The sequence below is a fragment of the Trachypithecus francoisi genome, unplaced genomic scaffold, assembly GCF_009764315.1.
Source record: "Trachypithecus francoisi isolate TF-2019V2 unplaced genomic scaffold, Tfra_2.0 Lachesis_group5, whole genome shotgun sequence".
NCBI classification, from domain to species: Eukaryota; Metazoa; Chordata; class Mammalia; order Primates; family Cercopithecidae; genus Trachypithecus; species Trachypithecus francoisi.
The window spans coordinates 58,584,414-58,604,942 of record NW_022681470.1 but is presented as its reverse complement, the minus strand read 5'-3'; the positions used below and the strand labels follow the sequence as shown (position 1 = coordinate 58,604,942).

The 20,529-nt window shown below is 45.5% G+C and overlaps 1 protein-coding gene across 13 annotated transcripts in view; it reads right to left on the bottom strand.

The window, feature by feature from the left end:
* Positions 1 to 20,529, bottom strand: part of NAV1 (neuron navigator 1) — a 288,011-nt gene that overhangs the window by 15,263 nt on the left and 252,219 nt on the right. For 5 of the 13 annotated variants that reach the window (XM_033197735.1, XM_033197725.1, XM_033197732.1 and 2 more), the window contains 13 exons: positions 19,887 to 19,910; positions 19,698 to 19,775; positions 16,594 to 16,677; positions 15,585 to 15,696; positions 7,198 to 7,319; positions 6,412 to 6,420; positions 2,683 to 2,879; positions 2,222 to 2,414; positions 1,962 to 2,130; positions 1,573 to 1,670; positions 1,297 to 1,392; positions 733 to 892; positions 83 to 318 (listed from right to left, as the gene is read on the bottom strand). In XM_033197735.1, the coding sequence (XP_033053626.1) occupies positions 83 to 318; positions 733 to 892; positions 1,297 to 1,392; positions 1,573 to 1,670; positions 1,962 to 2,130; positions 2,222 to 2,414; positions 2,683 to 2,879; positions 6,412 to 6,420; positions 7,198 to 7,319; positions 15,585 to 15,696; positions 16,594 to 16,677; positions 19,698 to 19,775; positions 19,887 to 19,910 (1,578 nt within the window). The remainder of the gene's footprint in view (positions 1 to 82; positions 319 to 732; positions 893 to 1,296; positions 1,393 to 1,572; positions 1,671 to 1,961; positions 2,131 to 2,221; positions 2,415 to 2,682; positions 2,880 to 6,411; positions 6,421 to 7,197; positions 7,320 to 15,584; positions 15,697 to 16,593; positions 16,678 to 19,697; positions 19,776 to 19,886; positions 19,911 to 20,529) is intronic. The other 8 variants (XM_033197726.1, XM_033197729.1, XM_033197737.1 and 5 more) reach the window with 3 other exon arrangements.

The window sequence follows — 20,529 nt, the reverse complement described above, 5'->3', positions numbered from 1 at the left end:
GAGGCAGGAAGGGGCTGGGGAAAGGTCTTGGGGAAGGCTGAGGCATGAACAAAGGCTGACAGGGGTGTCGGGGGGCAGCCACCTTGCAAGACTGCTGGTGCATGTTGAAGGTGCTGACGATGCCCTCCGTGACCTCACGGCCAGAGCGCTCCACCAGGTACTCGGCCAAGCGATTGGTCAGGTAGGTCTTGCCCGTGCCGCTGGGGCCCGAGAGGACGAGGCGCCGGTGCTTCAGCAGGAGGCTTATGTAGTGCTGCATCATCGGCTTGGGGATCAGCGTCTCAAACACCAGGCTGTCGACGCATTTCTCCTTCAGACCTGAGCCCCCACCCCAGAAAGCACGAGTCTTGACCAGGGTCTTGAGGATAGCAAGGGATCCTAAAGGGCTTTTCTTTCTTCATCTAGGAGCCCCCTGAAGAAACTCAGAGCCACTTGCCCCATGGTTCCATAAGAGTCCCTTAACCCCCAGTTTTGAAAACTTAAATCTTTTTAGGGACATGCTCTGAGCTGGGGGTGAGGAGTGAAGTAAAAATCCTAGGCTTAGCAAAAGTCTCCCTGGGAGCCAAAGTTAGGACTGGGTCTTATTCATCTTTTTATATCTCACATTACTTAAGCATCTTCATATTATACCTTCTCAGTGAGTTCTTGGTGAATGAATGCATGATGGATTATTTGATGATCCTGTCCCTGCCTTCATGCCACACCACCTCACCCCAAGAGACAAAGACTGACCTTTGAGGGAGACTGATATGTTATTGACACCTCGACGGCAAGGAGGCATCTCAGGGGGCTCTGCATCCAACACTCGTTTCACGTGGCTGATGCTGTAGCCGTGGATGGACTCAGTGCTTAGTCCCAGGGTAGAGGCTGGGTCCATTTTAGAAATGTAGTCCTGACAGAAAAGACAGGCAGAACAAGAAGAAAATATACAAACACAGGTGTAAAAGCTACAACAAAGAATGTCTATCAGAGGAAACAGAAGTAGATGGAGAAAGTGCAGAGCATATGCTTTTCCTAGGCAGCATTTCTCCATAAAGCCTCAAAGGTCCCCAGGGAGTGCCTGGATGGTTTAATATCCCATGAGAAGCCATGCATGGTGGCACATGCCTGTAATCCCAGCTACTCAGGAGGCTGTGACAGGAGAATTACTTAAGCCCAGGAGTTCAAGGCTGCAGTGAGCTGTGATCACGCCACTGCCCTCCAGCCTGGGTGACAAGAGTGAGACTCCGTCTCTAAAAAAGTATATATATCCCATGAGAGGATGAGCAACCTTTTTGAGTACAGGTATCCCTTTACCTTGAACACTTGGAAAACAGCTTCATCCAGCATCTTCCAGTCAACTTTTCCACTGACCTTGCTACATCCCAGGAAGAATTCCTGCTGCTTCAAGTCCTATAAGACCAAGGAAGGAAAAGCTCTTGAGCTTCACTGCAGATGACTCCATGAACCGGGGTCCTAAAGGCCTTAGGAGTTGAGTTCTTTGGTTTTGGAGGTACCCAGGGCCCAGATTTTCTTGGATAAATGTAACGGTATTTGTTTGTTCCCACCGGGGCTCTCCCTGAAGTTCCTTACCCCTTTGATGATGTGCTGCGGGGGCATCCTCACCACCACCCGGAGGGTCACTTCCTCCTTTGGACCACAAGTACTGATGCCATCCATGGGTGACAGGTCTGTGGGGATTGAAAAGAACCAACTGGTTTTAGAAGTACCTGCAGCCTTTCCTAAACTTTCCAATCACTATCCTTTCCAAATAATTCTATTTGCCACAGAGAAGGAATGGAGGTCCCAAGCTCAAAAGTAGTTAAGGTTGAAGGACCATTACAACTCAGTGTCTCAGGACACTGGCATCTGCTTGACTTGGGCATTGTTACCTCTCTGACCAGAGCAAGTGCAATGGTGTAACATTGAAATAAGCCCCTTTCTTCCCTTCACCCTTATAGATTCTTCTCCCGCACAGGTACCTGTGTCTGCAAGACTGGGGCTGAAGGAATGGGTGAGTGCCAGGCCCAGGGAGCGGCGCGGGGAAGATAACGCAGATGATCCAGGGACCTGCCCTGGAGTGGAGCCTGATGAGGGGCCTGGGGCTACCTTCAGCCGGTCATTCTCTGCTTTCAGCAGGTCCACCTCCAACTGTGGTGAGAACAGATAGAGTAGGGTGGCAGATTGGACAGTAGCAAACCTTGGTCTTCCCTTTCCTGCAGCTGTCCACCCAGACGCTGACCTGCATGTTGTGCATGGTCTCCCGAAGCTGATCCAGTTGGTGGGCAGAGTTGAGGGCCTCCAAGCGGATGTCTGTAAGCTTCATTTCCTTCTCCCATAGCTCAGAACGCAGCTCCGATACCTCCTTCTTCTCCGGCTCCTCTTCCTCATTTGCATGGAACAGCCTAGTGTGGGGGGCTGGGTGAGCGGGGCCCCTGTAAGATAGCAAGAGTTAAGCCAAGCTACATGAAGAAGCACTAGAGTTACTAGAGAATATGAAGAGGCATGGTTGGTGGTCTTGGCTCCTCCTGCCCATAGATAATCAGTATGAGAAGAAAGGTCCATATGTTGGTCTCATATGCCCAGGGAGAGATCAGTAATAAGTACTGCTTGTCTAAGGTCTAATGGCCTCTTGTCAACTCTAGCCCACAGCTTACACTGGTAACAGGCTGGGTGGGTGGCAGGGAGCCAGAGAGCACTTACTCAGTGACATCAGTGCCCACGGAGGATGAGGTGGACGACTTGATGGAGGGTGAAGCAGTCTCTGTAGAACCATGCTGTAGTTTGGGGGATGAGGGAGCCGAGGAGTCGGGTGTAGCAATCTCCTCTATATCCGAGTATGAGGAAGCTGACTTGGGTCCCTTTTTTATACTGAACGCTTTGTTGAAGGAACTTCGAAGCTAGAAAAAAGCAGATCCAGGTAGAGGGACATCAGGACTCCACTATTGGGATGGGGGAGGACTGGATTGGGACTTCTGAGACAGAGAGAGCTGGAGGCAGGGGATTTACTTTAATTAAGCCACCCTCTATAACACTTCACTTGATTCATAGAATACAGACAGAAGAGTTGCCTAGAAATCAGGATCGTGGAGGTGGAGCTTGCAGTGAGCTGAGATTGAGCCACTGCACTCCAGCCTGGCAACAGAGTGAGATTCCATCTCAAAAAACAGAAAGAAAGAACGAACGAAAGAAAGAAAGAAAGAAAGAAAGAAAGAAAGAAAGAAAGAAAAATTAGGACCGAGAGAAAGAACAGAATCTTCTAGCTTGCTGCTGTTGTAGGCTATGGGAATTTCCTGGGTGTTCTGTTGCTCATAGGGGGAACTGTGCCCCTGATGGGGACAGAGAGAAGTTCCCAGAGGTCACAATGTATACAGCTCAGTGATCCAATCCCACCTTCTGCAGCAGAACAATAACCGTTCAGTCTAGAATCTAGCTCACTGTGGGCCTCAGATGCCACCTCATGATGCCTCTGACTAGGGCTCATCAGCCCAGAATCTGTTCATCTAGTCATCTATCAACCAGAAACTGACAATATGATTCTGTGGAGAACATGAGAAGGCAGTGGGCTCAAGATTCTGTTAGTATTTCTTGTGCCCAGGACATCACAGAATGGTTAAAACAGCCAGACATAAGCATTTTCTATGATTTCCAATGTCCTAGAAGAAGAGCTATTTCCCAGCATTTCCTTAGAGTACTTGGGGCATTATAATCTGATCGTAGCTCGTTTGATCTTGATGTTGATGAGCTTGGGCGTTAGGGATGTGAACTAGAGATGCAAACCAGGGTCCTGTCCCATACCCATCCACATGCATCCATACAGCATGCACACACCACACACCACACACACACACACACACACACACACACACACACAGAGGGACACAAATATGAAATGGCAGCAAGAGGCAGAGAGTAAAGGAGGGGTCAAAGGTTATAGGGGACAAAGGCAAACCAGGTATTTGGGACAGTGAGAAAAAAGAAGGAAAAATTTGAGGGTACACTTTCTAAGTGTCTCTCCTAGAACATAGGAAGGCCATCAGGTGATGGATGGAGCTGGTGGGTGGTGCGTCTTGGGGTTTCCACCAGGCAAGACATAAAGAGGACCAACTTGGCTGTGGTGGAGATATGAATGAGTGAGTATGTGTGCAGCTGGCTGGCTCCAGGTGACTTCTTATCACGGAGCAGTCAGGGCTCAAAAATACCATAAAGCTTAGTTCTCTGCAGAGATGAAGAACTGAGCCTGAAAAGGCCAGAGAGTTGACTTGCTTGAAACTGCCTAATTGACGTAAGACTTAGGACTAGAACTCAGGCTTCCTAATTTTCAATCCAGTGAAGTTTCTCCATACCACTGCCTCATGGGATGCTGTGTGTGTGTGTGTGTGTGTGTGTGGTGTGTGTGTGTGTGTGTAAGGAGATCCTATGACAAGCTGCCTGGAGCATATGCCCCTAAGATCAATAAGATCTTAAGTGAGAATATATGTAGTTCAGTATTCCCAAAGCCAGAACTGTTGGGAGATGTTTGATGTTACGTGACTAATGGTTCCATGGTTAAATGAGTTTAGGGAACAATGGATTAAGCAAAATGAAACAAGATTATTTGCTGGGGGATATCTCAGAACTTTTTCTGTGCAGATGTAGAAAATGCAGTACTTAGGCTGGGCGCAGTGGCTCATGCCTGTAATTCCTGCACTTTGGGAGGTGGAGGTGGGCGAATCACCTGAGGTCAGGAGTTTGAGACCAGCCTGGCCAAGATGGTGAAACCCTGTCTCTACTAAAAATACAAAAATTTGCCGGACATGTTGGTCCATGCCTGTAATCCCAGCTATTCGGGAGGCTGAGGCAGGGGAATTGCTTGAACCCGGGAGGCCGAGGTTGCAGTGAGCCAAGATTGCACCACTGCATTCCAGCCTGGATGACAGAGTGAGACTCTGCCTCAAAAAAAAAAAAAAAAAAAAAAAAAAATTTAAAAAGAGAGAGAAAATGCAGTACTTCTCAAATTTATTTGATGATGGTATCACTTTTTTCTTTCTTTGGAGACAGGGTCTCACTCTGTCACCCAGGTTAGAGTGCAATGATGCAATCTTGGCTCACTTAACCTCCCAGGCTCAAGCTATCCTCCCACCTCAGCCCCCAAGTAGCTGGGACCACAGGCACGCATCACCATACCCAGTACATTGTTGCATTTTTAGTAGAGGCAGGGTTTCACCATGTTGCCCAGGCTGATCTTGAACTCCTGAGCTCAAGTGATCCGCCCACTTCAGCCTCCCAAAGTTCTGGGATTACAGGCCTGAGCCTCCGAGCCCAGTCAATGGTATCACATTTTAAGGAGCATCTCAATGGGCTGGCAATCAGTGGAACACACTTTGGGAAATGTTAATCTAAAAAATCAAATTTAAATAAGTATCAGGCTCTTCCTATGTTGACTATACCCTACTCAGTCAGTGCTCTAGCTAAGCTGGCCTTCTCCATCTTCCACAGCTTCTCTTCTGAATAGTGTCTATGTAGAAAGCATCCCAACACATTCCTCTCTACCCATCACAGTTCCATCTCAGTTTAACTTTTACCTCCTTTGAGAAGTCTTCCCTGCCTATTGTAATCATTGTCTCGTCATCTGTGAACTCCTTTAGCACTTACTGCTCGAATAAGCATTGTGGCACTGTTGGATTGCTATTAATTTTATATGTATAATTTTTTTGGTCTCCCCAGTAATACTGCGGGCTCCTTAATGACGAGATTATAGATTCTATTTTTCATATCCTTCACAACACCTAGCACAATGTTGGGGTAGGGTTAGAGTGGACCTCAGGTATCTGGTTTGTAACAGAAATTCTGGATGCATTTTCTGTTCATCTTAAACTATACTCTCATCCCTGAAATGTCTTTGGGAACTCCATGGATGCTTAGACAGTTTTAGGCTTTGGGGTGACTTGAGTGTGCCCTCCTGGTCTCTGTCCCTCACCTATCTCTGGTTCATCCTACTCTAGAGCTAAATCTTCGGGTTAGGCCCAGGCTGAACTGGCCTGTGGAAACTGTGGTCAAGGTAACTTTCATCCAGTGACTCTCTTCCATGTTGGGTCTCTAGGTATTATGGAACCAAAAAGAAGAAGGTTCATTTTTCTGGATAGGAGGAGCTCAATTTAACTGCTTTTTATAACAGGCCAATTTTATAACAGGGGAAGATAGTAGGGAATATATTTGAATTTTGTTTGACTTTCCCATTTGGCCCCCAACCAGACCACTCCTCTGTCCTCACATGGGGCAGCTGTGGATGGACCATGCAGTGGAGTGAGTTAGGAACTCTGGGTGGTTGTTACAGTTAGTGTTATGAGTGGTCATTCATTTTTGTTTTTAGGGGAAGAGAGTTGCTCTGGAAATAGGGAAGGTATGGCAAAGGGAAAGAGAAAATAAGGGGATAGGAACTGCGTCTCTTACCTCATAGACCTGGAAAAAAATAGGGATTTGGAGTCAGCATTTTGAAGGAAAAAAAAAAGAATCAACACTTAATCACTCATTTCACACAGCTGGTACCTGTCTGCATTATACAAAGGTCTGGGGGCGTGTCTTACTGAACAGGGGACAGAGGAGCAGGACATGTCCACTTGGGGATGCTTTCTTACCACAGTCAGCAAGAGGGGCTGAGACTGTCTAGACCTGCCTGAAGAATTTCATAAAGGTCAGTTTAGGATTATGCAAGGGAAAAACACCACACGCACGAAAATGACTTCTGGACCTACCAAAGGTAATAATAAAGAGTCTTTTGAAGTAATCTGGAAAGCTCCACAAAGCATCTCCAAAATTAAAGAAATGACCTCCAGGAGTCTAGAATGAACAGCTTTGTTCATAAAATCTCTCCATAGTATAGAAGGGAGTGGGGGAATGGGGGGGACAGAACTGATAAGATGTTTCCTTCTGAGTATTTCCTCATCATCCCTCTGCTGCCAAATACATCTGGCCTAACCAAATGGAGAGCCCAAAGAAAGCCCAAAGAAAGCAGATACATATATATAAAGGTCAGAGGGGTGGCCTTGGGGACAAGTAGGGAATGATTGAGGGAAGGGAGAATTTGGGAGACCGTGCTCTGAGCGGACATCATACTAGGGCTCAGTGTTAGATGGGACTACACCTTGGTTAATCCCAGAAGGATTCGATCCCTATGCTGAGGTGAAGACGGTCCACCACGGTTCTACCTAGTTCCCCACCCCCCAAACCTTTACCTACCCAACTCTTTTTTTTCTTCTTTTTCGCATCAGCATCCTTGCTGCTGCCGATGCTGGAATGGCTAGTGATGCTGTTGAGGCTTGAGATGCTATCTGAGGAGTTTTGTCTCTTGATCCGAAGTTCTAGGGCCAAGTACAAGTGGGGAAAAACAGAAGAGATTTAGAGAGGACATGAGACTTCAGGCAAGTCTAGTGGCAGAAGATAAGAGAAAGGAGAACCAACCAACTCCTCAATCCACATTATTCATTTTTTTGGATCATTAATTCAGCAAACATTTATTGAGTCCCAATCATGTTTCAACATAGAAAAAGTGCAAAAGGTAAGAATTAAATAAGAAATGATTCCTTTTCTCAAGAACCAGAAGTTAGCATGGAGTCATGAACTCAGCTTGAATCAGTCTAAGGACTTAACTAAAGCCAGCTCTCTTTATGGAGACATCAACCTACCATTTTTCATGATTTTTCTAGCAATACTTAGCTATCTGGTGGTCCAAGGCCAAGAACTAGCCATGTACTAGCCAAGTACATCACTAGCCATGTACTCTGCATTCCACCTGAAAGAGCTTCAGTTTTCTCATCTGGTGGGTAGAAAATCTTCGCTTTCTGAGGTGGTTTGTGATGGCACCAAAAAAATCTGCTTTTCTACAACAGGGAAGGAAGGGGTTAACAAAAGATGTTTGAGAACTGAAAGAATAGGAATTTTTCAGATGGGAATTTTGGAAAATGTATTTAGGGCTGAAGAAAAGGTACAAGCAAAGGCACTATCCAGGGAACTGGCTTTGCTTTGAGGAACTGTGGGTAGTCTGGAATGGAAGCAGCAGAGGGCATGTGTGGGGGTACAGAAAAAAGTGAGGGTGCGATTAGGCTCAGGCCAGATCAGGGACAGTCCTCAATGTCTTTTTTCCTTTTTCTTTTCTTTCTTTCTTTCTTTTTTTTTTTTTTTGAGACAGAGTCTCGCTCTGTCACCCAGGCTGGAGTGCAGTGGCATGATCTCGGCTCACTGCAACCTCCACTTTCTGGGTTCAAGCAATTCTCTGCCTAAGCCTCCCGAGTAGCTGGGATTACAGGTGCTCGCCACCAGGCCCACTAATTTTTTTATATTTTTAGTAGAGATGGGGTTTCACCATGTTGACCAGGCTGTTCTTAAACTCCTGACCTCATGATCCACCTACCTCAGCCTCCCAAAGTGCTGGGATTACAGGCATGAGCCACTGCGCCCGGACTTCTTTTTCTTTCTTTCTTTTTTGTTAATGAGACAGGGTCTTGCTGTGTTGCCCAGGGTGGTCTTGAACTGCTGGGTTCAAGTGATCATCTTGCCACTGCTTCCCAAAGTGCTGGGATTATAGGCATGAGCCAACACGCCCAGCCCCTCAATGTCTTTTCTTTTTTTTTTTTTTTTTTTTTTGAGAAGGTGTTTCACTCTTCTTGCCCAGGCTAGAGTGCAGTGGCGTGATCTTGGCTCACTGCAACCTCTGCCTCCTGGGTTCAAAACGATTCTGCTGTCTCAGCTTCTCGAGTAGCTCAGATTACAAGGCTCCTGCCACCACACCCAGCTAATTTTTGTATTTTTAGTAGAGATGGGGTTTCGCCATGTTGGCCAGGCTGGTCTCGAACTCCTGACCTCAGGTGATTGACCTGCCTCAGCCTCCCAAAGTGCTGGGATTACAGGGATGAGCCACCATGCTTGGCCCCCTCAATGTCTTTTAAAGGAAATTTGCCTCTGTGCCATAGATAATGGAGAACAGAAATTCTGAATCTAAGGCAAAATATTATCTGATTTTAAAAATCTGTTTTATTTTAAAATAATTATAGATTCATGGGAAGTTGCAAAGAAATGCACAGGGAGGTCCTCTGCACATTTCACTCAACCTCGTCCAATGCAAATATCGTGCCTGACTATGGTGCGATGTCAAAGATTTTTTTAGACTGGGCTCAGTGGCTCACAACTGTAACCCCAGCACTCAGGGAGGCCAAGGCAGGACGATCACTCAAGCCCAAGAGTTTGAGAGCAGCCTGGGCAACATAGTGAGGCCCTCGTGTCTATTTAAAAAAAAATTTTTAGGCCGGGCGCGGTGGCTCAACCCTGTAATCATAGCACTTTGGGAGGCCGAGACGGGCGGATCACGAGGTTAGGAGATCGAGACCATCCTGGCTAACACGGTGAAACTCCATCTCTACTAAAAAAAATACAAAAAAACTAGCCGAGCGATGTGGCGGGCGCCTGTAGTCCCAGTTACTCGGGAGGCTGAGGCAGGAGAATGGCGTAAACCTGGGAGGCGGAGCTTGCAGTGAGCCGAGATCGCGCCACTGTACTCCAGCCTGGGCGACAGGGCGAGACTCCGTCTCAAAAAAAAAAAAAAAAAAAAAAAAAATTTTAAACAGAGCTTACTATTACTCTGGGAGGCCCAGGTGGGTGGATTGCTTGGTCCAGAAGTTTGCAACTAGCCTGGGCAACACAGCAAAACCCCATCTCTACTAAAAATACAAGAAGTTAGCTGGGCATGGTGTTGTGCACCTCTAATCACAGATACTCCGGAGGCTTAAATGGGAGAATCACATGAGGCCCGGGGATTGAGGCTGCAGTGAGCTGAGATAGCACCACTGTGCTCCAGCCTGGGCAACAGAGTGAGACCCTGTCTCAAATAAATAAATAAATAAATAAATAAATAAAAATAAAGGGTAGCAAAGTATGTGCATCTGCCTATCAGTTATTTGGAGGTTTCAATTAGTTGGGATATATCAATTACATTTAAAAAATACACTCTATAGTATTTTTTTTTTGAGACGAAGTTTCACTCTTGTTGCCCAGGCTGGAGTGTAATGGTGTGATCTCGCCTTACTGCAACCTCTGCCTCCCAGGTTCAAGCGATTCTTCTGTCTCAGCCTCCCGAGTAGCTGGGATTACAGGCACCTGCCACCATGACCAGCTAATTTTTGTATTTTTAGTAGAGACAGGGTTTCACCATGTTGACCAGGCTGGTCTCGAACTTCTGACCTCAGATAATCCACCCGCCATGGCCTCCCAAATGCTGGGATTATATGCGTGAGGAACTGCGCCCGATCCTATATAGTACTTTTAAGAGCAAACGATACGTTGCAGAATCAAGCAATCTTCAAAAATTAAGAAACCTCTTGTGCATTTTGAATTTTGTACCATGTATATTTATTATCTATTTATAAATAAAATAAAATAAAGTTAGGCATTATTGCCTAAGCATTGATTCTTCGAATATTCCTAGAAATCCACCTGACCAAGTTGAGCCTGGATCAACATGAACTGAGGATAACATGAAAACTCATAGCAAAAAGCACAATTCATTCATTCAACAAATATATGTTTGAAGAGCAGGTTACACACAGAAAAACCCATATGCCCTCCACCTAATTCAACAATTAATATTTTGTTTTATTTGCTTTCTCTCTCTCTACACACACACATGCACGCACACACACAGTTTCTTGAACAATTTGAAAATAAGTTACAGAGAATACATCTTTTGACACTAAAGACTTCAGAATATACTTTTTTTTTTTTTTTGAGATAGATGTACTTTCTAAGAATAAGAACATTCTCCCACAGTACTATTATCACACCTAAGAAAATGAACAGTGGCTGGACATGGTAGCTCACGCCTATAATCCCAACACTTTGGGAGGCTGAGGTGGGTGGATCACCTGAGGCCAGGAGTTCGAGACCAGCCTGGCCAACATGGTGAGACCCCATCTCTACTAAAAATACAAAAATTAGCCAGGTGTGGTGGCACACACCTGTAGTCCCAGCTACTCAGGAGGCTGAGGCAGGAGAATGACATGAACCCGGGAGGCGGAGGTTAAAGTGAGCCGAGATTGTACCACCGCATTCCAGCCTGGGCAACAGAGTGAGACTTTGTCTCAAAAATAAAAAAATAATAAAAAGAGAGAGAGATAAAAAATGAACAGTAATTCTTTTCACGTAATATCTAGTCCATATTCAAATTAGAATGATTTCTTATGTGTGTGTGTGTGTGTTTTTTTTTTTTTTTAACAACATATGATTTCACTCTCACCCAGGCTGGAGTCAGTGCAACCACCACGGCTCACTGCAGCTTCTACCTCCTGGGCTCAAGCAGTCCTCCAGACTCAGCCTCTGGAGTAGCTAGGACTACAGGCTAATTTTTAAAGAATGAGGTCTCACTATGTTTCCCAGGCTGGTCTTGAATTCCTGGCCTAAAGTGAACTCCCATCTTGGCCTTCCAAAGTGCTGGGATTATAGCTTGGTCCACTGTGTTTGGCCTGGAGTAATTTCTGATCTTAACTGACATAATTGGATTACTCTGAGGGCAAGGAAAGCACTGGAAGAATGAGCACAGCTAAACCAGTAAGGAAATTATTGAAATATTCTAGGAGAAGAACGATAAAAAACTGAGCCAGGGTAGTGACAATACAGAAGAGGCATAGAATTGAGATCTATGTAGGAGTTAGAACTAACTGACTATACAGGGTGAAACAGTGAGGAATCAAAGATGATTCTTGTATTAGAGGCTTGGGCAACCAGGCAAATGATAATACCTGAGATGCGCAAACTACAGAAGGGAAAAGGTTGGCTTGTGTGTTTGTAAGTGGGGTGAAGGGGATGACTTTAATTTTGGACATATTAAGTTAGAGATATCTCTATGAGGTCAACTAAGTGGAAACATCCAGACGTGGTTGGAAGTAAAGGTCTGGAACTCAGGAGACTGATACGGATAGAAATACAGATTAAGAAGAGATTGTAAAACCAATTGAGCTAATAAGTGAGTCCAGCAAGTCTGCAGGATATAGGATCAATGTGCAAAAAAATCAATTGTATTTTTATACACTAGTAATCAATTACTCAAAAGAGAAATTAAGAAAACAATTCTGTTTACAACAGCATAAAAACTAAGTTTAACAAAATAAGTGCAAGATTCATATACTGAAAACTGCAAAATATCACTAAAAAAATGAAAGCATATTTAGATAAAAGCATGCCTGTTCATGGATTAGAAGACTTAACATTAAGAGGCAATACTCTCTAAATTGATACACAGATTCAATGCAATCCCTAGGAAAATTCAATCTGAGATTAACAAACGAATACTAAAATTCACATGGAAATGCAAAGGACACAGAGTAGCCAAAACAACCTTGAAAAAGAACAAAGTTGGAGGACTCACACTTCCCAATTTCCGAACTTACTACAAAGCTACAGTAATAAAAACAATGTGGTACTGGCCAAGGATAGACATATAGAAGAATGGAATAGAACTGAAAGTCTAGAAAGAAACCCATATATGTATGGTCAATTGATTTCCTAAAGAGTGCCAAGACAATTCAGGCGGGAAAAAATAGTCTTTTCAGCAAATTATGCTGGAACAACTAGATATTCTCATGTAGAAGAATGAAGTTGGACTGCCTACCTCATACCATGTACAAAAATTTACCAGAAATGGAACAAAGACCTAAAACTAAAAAAAATTTTAGAAGCAATCCCAGGAGTAAGTCTTCATGACCCTGGATTAGGCAATAATTTCTTAGATACAGCACCTAAAGCACAAGCAGCCAAAGGAAAAAAATAGATAAATTATACCTCATGAAAATGGAAAACTTTTGTTCTTCAAATAATATTTTCAAGAAAGCGAAACAGCAACCCATACAATGAGAGAAACTGTTTTTCAAATCATATGTCTTATAAGGGTCTAATATTCAGAATTATTAAAAAACTCTTAAGGCTCGACAACAAAAGACAACCTGATTTTAAAAATGGGCAAAGGATTTGAATAGACATTTCTCCATAAAGACATACAAATAGCAAATAAGCACATGAAAAGATGCTCAGTGTTCTTAGCCATAAAGAAAATGAAAATCAAAACCACAATGAGATACCACTTCACACCCACTAAGATGGCTATTGCAAAAAAGAGGTAAGTGTTAGCAAGAATGTGGAACTATAGGGCTGGGTGTGGTGGCTCACGCCTGTAATCCAGCACTTTGGGATGCCAAGGTGGGTGGATCACTGGAGGTCAGGAGTTCAAGACCAGCCTGGCCAACATGGTGAAACCCTGTCTCTACTAAAAATACGAAAAAAAAAAAAAAAAAAATTAGCTGGGCGTAGTGGCAGGCACCTGTAATCCCAGTTTCTCGGGAGGCTGAGGCAGAAGAATTACTTGAATCTGGGAGGCGGAGGTTGCAGTGAGCCAAGATTGCACCATTGCACTCCAGCCTGGGCAACAGAGCGAGACTCTATCTCAAAAAAACAAAAACAAAGAATATGGATATATTGGCACCCTCATATGATGCTGATAGGAATGTAAAATGGTGCAGCTGCTCTGGAAAACAGCTTGCCAATTCCTCAAAAAGTCAAACATAGAGTTACCATATGACCCAGCAATTCCACTTCTAGGTATATACCCCAGAGAACTAAAAACGTATGTCCACACACAAACTTGTACATGAATGTTCATGACAGCATTATTCATAATAGGCAAAAAGTGAAAACAACTCAATGCCTACCTACCTAATCAACTGATGAATGGGTGAACAAACTGTGGTATATCTACACAATGGAATATTATTCAGTCACAAAAAGGAATGATACAAGACAGATGGGTCTTTTGTTTTTTCGTTTTTTTTTTTTTTTTTTTTTTGAGACTGAGTCTTGCCCTGTCACCCAGTCTGGATGGAGTGCAGTGGTGCAATCTCGGCTCACTGCAAGCTCCGCCTCCTGGGTTCACGCCATTCTCCTGCCTCAGCCTCCTGAGTAGCTGGGACTCCAGGTGCCTGCCACCACACCTGGCTCATTTTTTGTATTTTTAGTAGAGACGGGGTTTCACTGTGTTAACCAGGATGGTCTCGATCTCCTGACCTAGTGATCCGCCCACCTCAGCCTCCCAAAGTGCTGGGATTACAGGCATGAGCCACCGCGCCCCGCATGGATGAGTCTTGAAAACACTTTGCTAACATGGTGAAACCCCATCTCTACTAAAAATACAAAAATTAGCCAGGCGTGGTGGCACGCACCTATAGTCCCAGCTACTCGGGAGGCAGGAGAATCACTTGAACCCAGGAGGTGGAGATTGTGGTGAGCTGAGATCGCGCCACTGCACTCCAGCCTGGGCAACAGAGTGAGTCTCCGACTCAAAAAATATAAAAAATAAAAAATAAAAAAGTAAAATAAGTACTAAAAGTTGTAAGTTGGATTTTGGAAAAATGGGAGTCACTGGTGACTTTAGTGAAAGTGTTTTTGGTAGAATGATGGTAACAGAAGCGTAATTATAGTGGGGTTAAGTGTGAAAGGGAGGTGGAAAGGTAGGATCGACTGGAGGAAGGAAAGAAATAAGATATAATTAGAACATAGATTGATACATCCTTCTCCTTTAAGATACGAGAGCCTTTGGCAGGTTTATAAGCAAAGAAGGAATGAATAGAGCATAAGAGATCAGAGCGGTAGAAAAGGGCATGTGTGGCGTGGAGGAGGGTTGTATGGTTGCTAAAGAGGGCATCCCAAAACATTAGATAAGTGGCCACTCTTGGCCAGAAGGGATGGATCCTTCCAACAAAATGGAGACAAACAAATAAGTATTGGATGAATGTTAACACATGCAGTGGGGAAGAGTCAGTGGAGTTCTCTCTTGAAAATGTTCATTTTCTTAACTAAGGAGGGGGCCAAGGCTATGTTCAGAGTAAGGCAAGTCAGTAGTGGAATGAGGAGTTTGAAAAAAGCAATGAAAGCTGGGAATCACTGATAGTGGAATAAAAAAGAAAACTGACTGTGGGCAAGTAAGAGGACTGCCAAGGTATCTTGAAGACCTGATTGGAGGTAGAGATCACAGATTTTTGTGGCATCGGACTCCCATCTATCTTGACTTCTGTAGCAAAGCTTGACTGGTTACTAGACATCCAGGCTAACTTGCCATTTCAGCGCCATATAACCTACGTGAACTTTGGTTGTTTCATCTGAAGAGTAGACTGCATCTCCCTCGGAGAACTAAAGTGAGGATCAAATAAGATTGTGTGTATGTGTGTGTATCTATGCATGCGTGTGTATCTATGCGCATGTGTGTGGACACACAACACATTTGCATAAAAATGTTAAGGGCTATTTTAATGATGGTCTTTGATGGCTCTTTGGCCCTGACGTAAAGGTTAAGGAGAGGACCCCTGGGGCTTACAGGTCTCCTCTATTTGCCTTCATACCTTGGGAAGCTGGGGTCATGCCCCTGGTACTCCTCACTGACCAGTCCAGACATCACACTAAAGGGTATCTAAAGGCCCTCACCTTCTAGAGATTTGATATAGGACCTGGAATACTATAGGCCCAGATAAAAATCTGTAATACTCTTCCTTTCCTGCCACCCCTGTTCCCTCTCAATCTGTGGCTGGATGTCCTACCTTTGGGTGTGGTTTCTGAAGCATTAAGGGCTCCCTGAATGACTGCCTGGGCCTCAGAGTTCTTTTTCTTCAGAAAGTCTATGGTTTCTCGCAAATCCAGCAGCTCAGTGTCCTAAGAGAGAAATGAAAACAGCGACGGCTGGCCATGTATCTTGGGAGGCCAAGGTGGATGGATCACCTGATGTCAGGAGTTCAAGATCAGCCTGGCCAACATAGTGAAACCTGGTCTCCACTAAAAATACAAAAATTAGCTGGGCGTGGTGGTAGGCACCTGTAATCCCAGCTACTTGGGGGGCTGAAGCAGGAGAATCGCTTGAACCCGGGAGGCAGAGGTTGCAGTGAGCCAAGATCGCACCAGTGCACTCCAGCCTGGGCGACAAGAACGAAACTCCGTCTTAAAAAAAAAAAAGAAGCCGGGCGCGGTGGCTCAAGCCTGTAATCCCAGCACTTTGGGAGGCCGAGACGGGCGGATCACGAGGTCAGGAGATCGAGACCATCCTGGCTAATACGGTGAAACCCCGTCTCTACTAAAAAATACAAAAAACTAGCCGGGCGACGAGGCAGGCGCCTGTAGTCCCAGCTACTCGGGAGGCTGAGACAGGAGAATGGCCTGAACCCGGGAGGCGGAGCTTGCAGTGAGCTGAGAGCCGGCCACTGCACTCCAGCCTGGGGCGGCAGAGCAAGACTCCGTCTCAAAAAAAAAAAAAAAAAAAAAAAAAGAAAAGAAAAGAAAACAGCGTCACATTAGTTGCGATTAGCAGGAGCCCTTATGGTGTGTCAGGCAATGGGTGAGGCATTGGAATTCTACAAAACTTATAGAGAAGGGCAGGGAATTGGGATAAGGAATATGCTCACACTGTATTGGGGGCAGATTGAGAATCCAGGGTGATAGTGAGGTGGGGAGAAACTGGCAGTCATGAGCAAGAAGAGGTCAGCCTCAGCCTCTCTGTCCAGGAGAACCCCCTCACTGCACCCACCCCTCCCTCCCTCCCCTTCCCAGGCCTCTCACCTTCTCCTCAGCCGTTTCTGCCAGGTGTCGCAGGCGGGATGTCATATTCACCAGGCTCTGCTCAAAAGCAGCCACTAGATTAGCCTGAAACAAACACAAAAAGAGACTGCTAAGTTGCATAAGGCTAGGGGAGAGGCAATGAATGACAACGGGAAATAGTTTTAAATGATTTCCTGTATCTCAGAGCTGACCAGTGCTGGCAAGCCTCTTGGTGGTTAAAAAATTGATTTCCCTCAGCAGACAAAGGGGAAATCAAAGACATTTTCTGGTGGGAACCAGCTTCTTGAATAATGAAGCCAGGTTGAGGGTAGGGCAGGTTTTTGGAGGCTCTTGGAGACTTGAGATCTAAAACCCATCATCTACCAGAGGTAGGACTATCCCTTTGCTCTATGTGATATTTGGTGTGGCCAACTTGGTAGGCAGGCCACAGCCTCTGGGGTCTTTCCTATTATTTTGGTTTAACTCCTGCATTGTGGAGTGGGCCGACCCCCATGGGACCAAATAATCTCCTGGCAGAAATCATTTGGTGCATCTCTTCCTCCTCTGCTACGCCACTGCTTCACCCTTTCTTGCTTTGCAGCTGCTCCTTGTTCCCAGATTCTCCGGGTTTACAAGGCTAGAAGGAAACCGCAGGGGCATTCCACCATTTGGCCACTAGGTGTCAGGTCGGTTTCATGAGGAGTGAAGGATACCAAAGGGCTCTCTGGGTAAGAGGCAGGCTAGTTCGGAAAGGTGCTGAGTGGAGGAGCTAAGGCCACTTGGTTTGGCATCGTTTGACCTCTAGTTGGCCAACTGGCTGCAAGATGTATAGGCAAGGTGAAGGGAATGAGGCCGGAGGCTAGAAAGGGGAGCACTTGCGGATGGAGAAATAGCCATCCTGAGACTATCTGAGCAAGTTGGTGACCCTAGCAAGAAGTGGGCATACTCTGGGCAGGTCCTTCATGCAGAGCTCTAGGAAATTGGTGGCACTCTTATGGCTCCTGCTGGCTTACAATTCTCCCTCCCTGTTGGGTCAACTCTAGTTTTCATCTACTGCCCCACGTGTTCGGAGCCTACTTTATAGGACCAGGGCTGGAGGCAATCCCTTTGGTCCCGTTAGAGCCTCCTCTTGCACTTTTACTATAAATCTGTCAAGACCTGAGCTCTGCGGAGATTATAATATGTCATGACCTGCGCAGTTTCCTTTCACCCATTGTGCAGGGAACATCTGTCTTCTTGACCTCAGGTCTTCTCTGGTTTGCTTCTCTACATCCCTGTGTGTCTGCTTGTAGACTCCTTGTAGTTCCTGGAAGACTACTCATGAGAGGCCCCGAGAACCCCTGTATGCTTTTCTGTGTTGCCTTTCCCCATCCAGGGGACCCCTTTTGCTCCGCCTGGGCTTCCTCCCCCATCTTCCCTACACTTCCTCTCCCTACGTTGACCCTTCCCCTAATCTCAACCCCAGGCTAGGGTACCTGTAAGACCTCAGGGCTAAGCAGTGGCACTGCAGAAAGGCTAGCATTTGAGAGGGGTAAAGTGGTCTGGGACCCTCTGTCTAGGGTGTACCCTCAGCTGCAGTAGCTAGGAAGTTCCATGGAACATGACAGAAGTTTGGTTTGTAGTCAGGGAATCCTGAAGAGAGCTGTGGAACCTTCCTAGAGTCCCAGCATCCCATCTCCTGCTTGAGGGCAGGGTTCTGACCCTCGGCAAAAATCTGCCTTTAAGATGCAGAACCCACCATGTCTGGGTGTTTAGTTTGTTCTCTTAGCCAAATGGAACTTCCTGTTCTAAGAAAAATCACCCTCTAAATTCAATTTCTTGGCTCCAGCCCAGCCTTGACAGCATGGTGGCTGACAGATTGCAGTGTAAATGAATCAGACATAATAATGTTCTCTGCCTCCCTGGCGCCTCTCCCCCCCAGCATCTCCCAGACATGAATTTCCTGGGGTGTGCAGGACGTGACCCAGGCCATTTCTTTGGTGGGTGTGGCACAAGGCAGAGAAAAGATGGTTCTTGTTTATGTTACAATTCTTATGGGTCCCCCAAGAGTGGGAAAAAGTGCTTAACATGAGCTTCAAACAAACTGGTACAACCTATGAATTGAGGGTTTGGGAAAAGAGAATCAAGAGAATAACTAGTGTGGTGAGGGAACTGCTGCTGAAATGTGTTGGAAACATTCAGAATCTTGGTGGAGATTCTTCTACCTAATTCCGAGGGATAGACCCCAGGCCTGACAGCTGGATTCCCCAGAGAGGAAGGGCAGAGAGAAAACCAGAAACTACTGCGGAAATTGCAGACATGGTTACTTTTGTGCAAACACTTGGAAAGCTCCTGCAGATCCGGCTCAGCTGTTGTTTACAGCTTTGGGGGAAAATGGCTCTTATGTTCTCTGTTTGCAACTCAGTCACAGGGGAGAAACTACCACAGCCTGGTTAGAGGAGGTGGCTTCATTTCTCCCCATGTCACAAGGTAGAAAAACTAAGGCCTAAAGAAATAGACTCATTCTAAAAAGAGATACTGAGGGTAGAAACAAAGAATTCTAGCTCTCAACCTGAACCTCAGATTGTTTCTACCATCTGCCCAAGGAGACTACTCAGAAAAGGCAGTTGGGAATGAAGGAGTCAGACCAGAATGGGAGTTAGGTTTCTCAGTAGTGTCGTGGTCACCAGACAGAATTCTAATGACCAATTATGTGCCTGCACAGTTATGTGGCATGAACAAAGACATGAACACCCCCCAGGGCAGTGGAAAGGCTCTAAGAGCCCTATAATTATAATCCATAACTGCTTTTATCCATGACCAATGGCAAGGTTGTTTCTGCCTCCATGCAGAACCACTGATAATCAATCTTCTTTTCTTTCTCTAGGGAGCTCAGCCCATCAGACATGAACTCATCCATACCTATTAATTAGAGTGGAAGCAAAATGGTTCTTCATAAAAGTTGAGGCTCAGAGAACGGGAAGAACAATCCCCTAGTCCTCTATCGTAGAGCTGTGAAGAAGATCCATGCCCTCGAAGTCTCAGTCCAGGTGATACCTTACCAGGTAATTTTCCTCCCTTGACTGAACTTGTCTAACTATGGTCAAAATAACTGCCTTGATCTTTCCCTACTTCATGGCACTCACATTGGCAGAAAGCTGAGATGTCAAGGTGGCCACTTTTTCCTGGGATGATTCCAGTTCCCTACGAAGCTTCCGGATTTGCTGTAAAAGGAAGAGAAACACAAACTACTGGCTACAGAAGCTGTATAAGATTTGGAAGGAAAATGGGGTGCAGTGATGTTAACAAGCAGAGACAAAGGCTTTGCACCCTACCTCAGATTGCATCCTCTCCTCAGCCTGAAGAAGGGAGCACAGAAGGAGAGAAAGAGAGAGAAAGGAAGTAGTTACTATGGAGGTGAAGAAGTCAGGTCCCGGTGGCAGGGTAGGAAATGTGAAGCAGCATGACTCAGAGGTGCAGAGAGGCTGAAACTCTTGTTTCCTGGCCCTGGCTCCTCACAGGACTCGGCTCAGATCTATACTAGGGTTTCAATAAAAGATTTATTTGGAGCTCATCTCCAGCAAACTTTGTCACTGCCAAAAAGGCTAGGAAATGAGACTTTGGTCGGTTTGGGAACTAACAGTTATTGCCAGCAACTTGGAGTAAAGAATTAGGGGCAAAACAAATCTATGAATCAAGAAATGCCTAATAGCCAAATGCTGTGGCTGGCGGCCCACAATAAACACTTGGTCACTTCTAGAGTTCTGGAGTCCGGGTCCTAGAAACCTATTCATCTCACCTTGCCATACATGCTTCCCATTTACCATGGCACAGAAAGGGCTTGCTAACATGGGGATTCTCCATTTTTCAAAGGAGGGCAACAAAAATCACCAGACTTGCTCAGGAGCTGGCGGCGGGGTCAGAAAGACCATGGAGGACCTGAGGCACCCAAGTCAGTGCTACAAGTTCTAGGTGCCT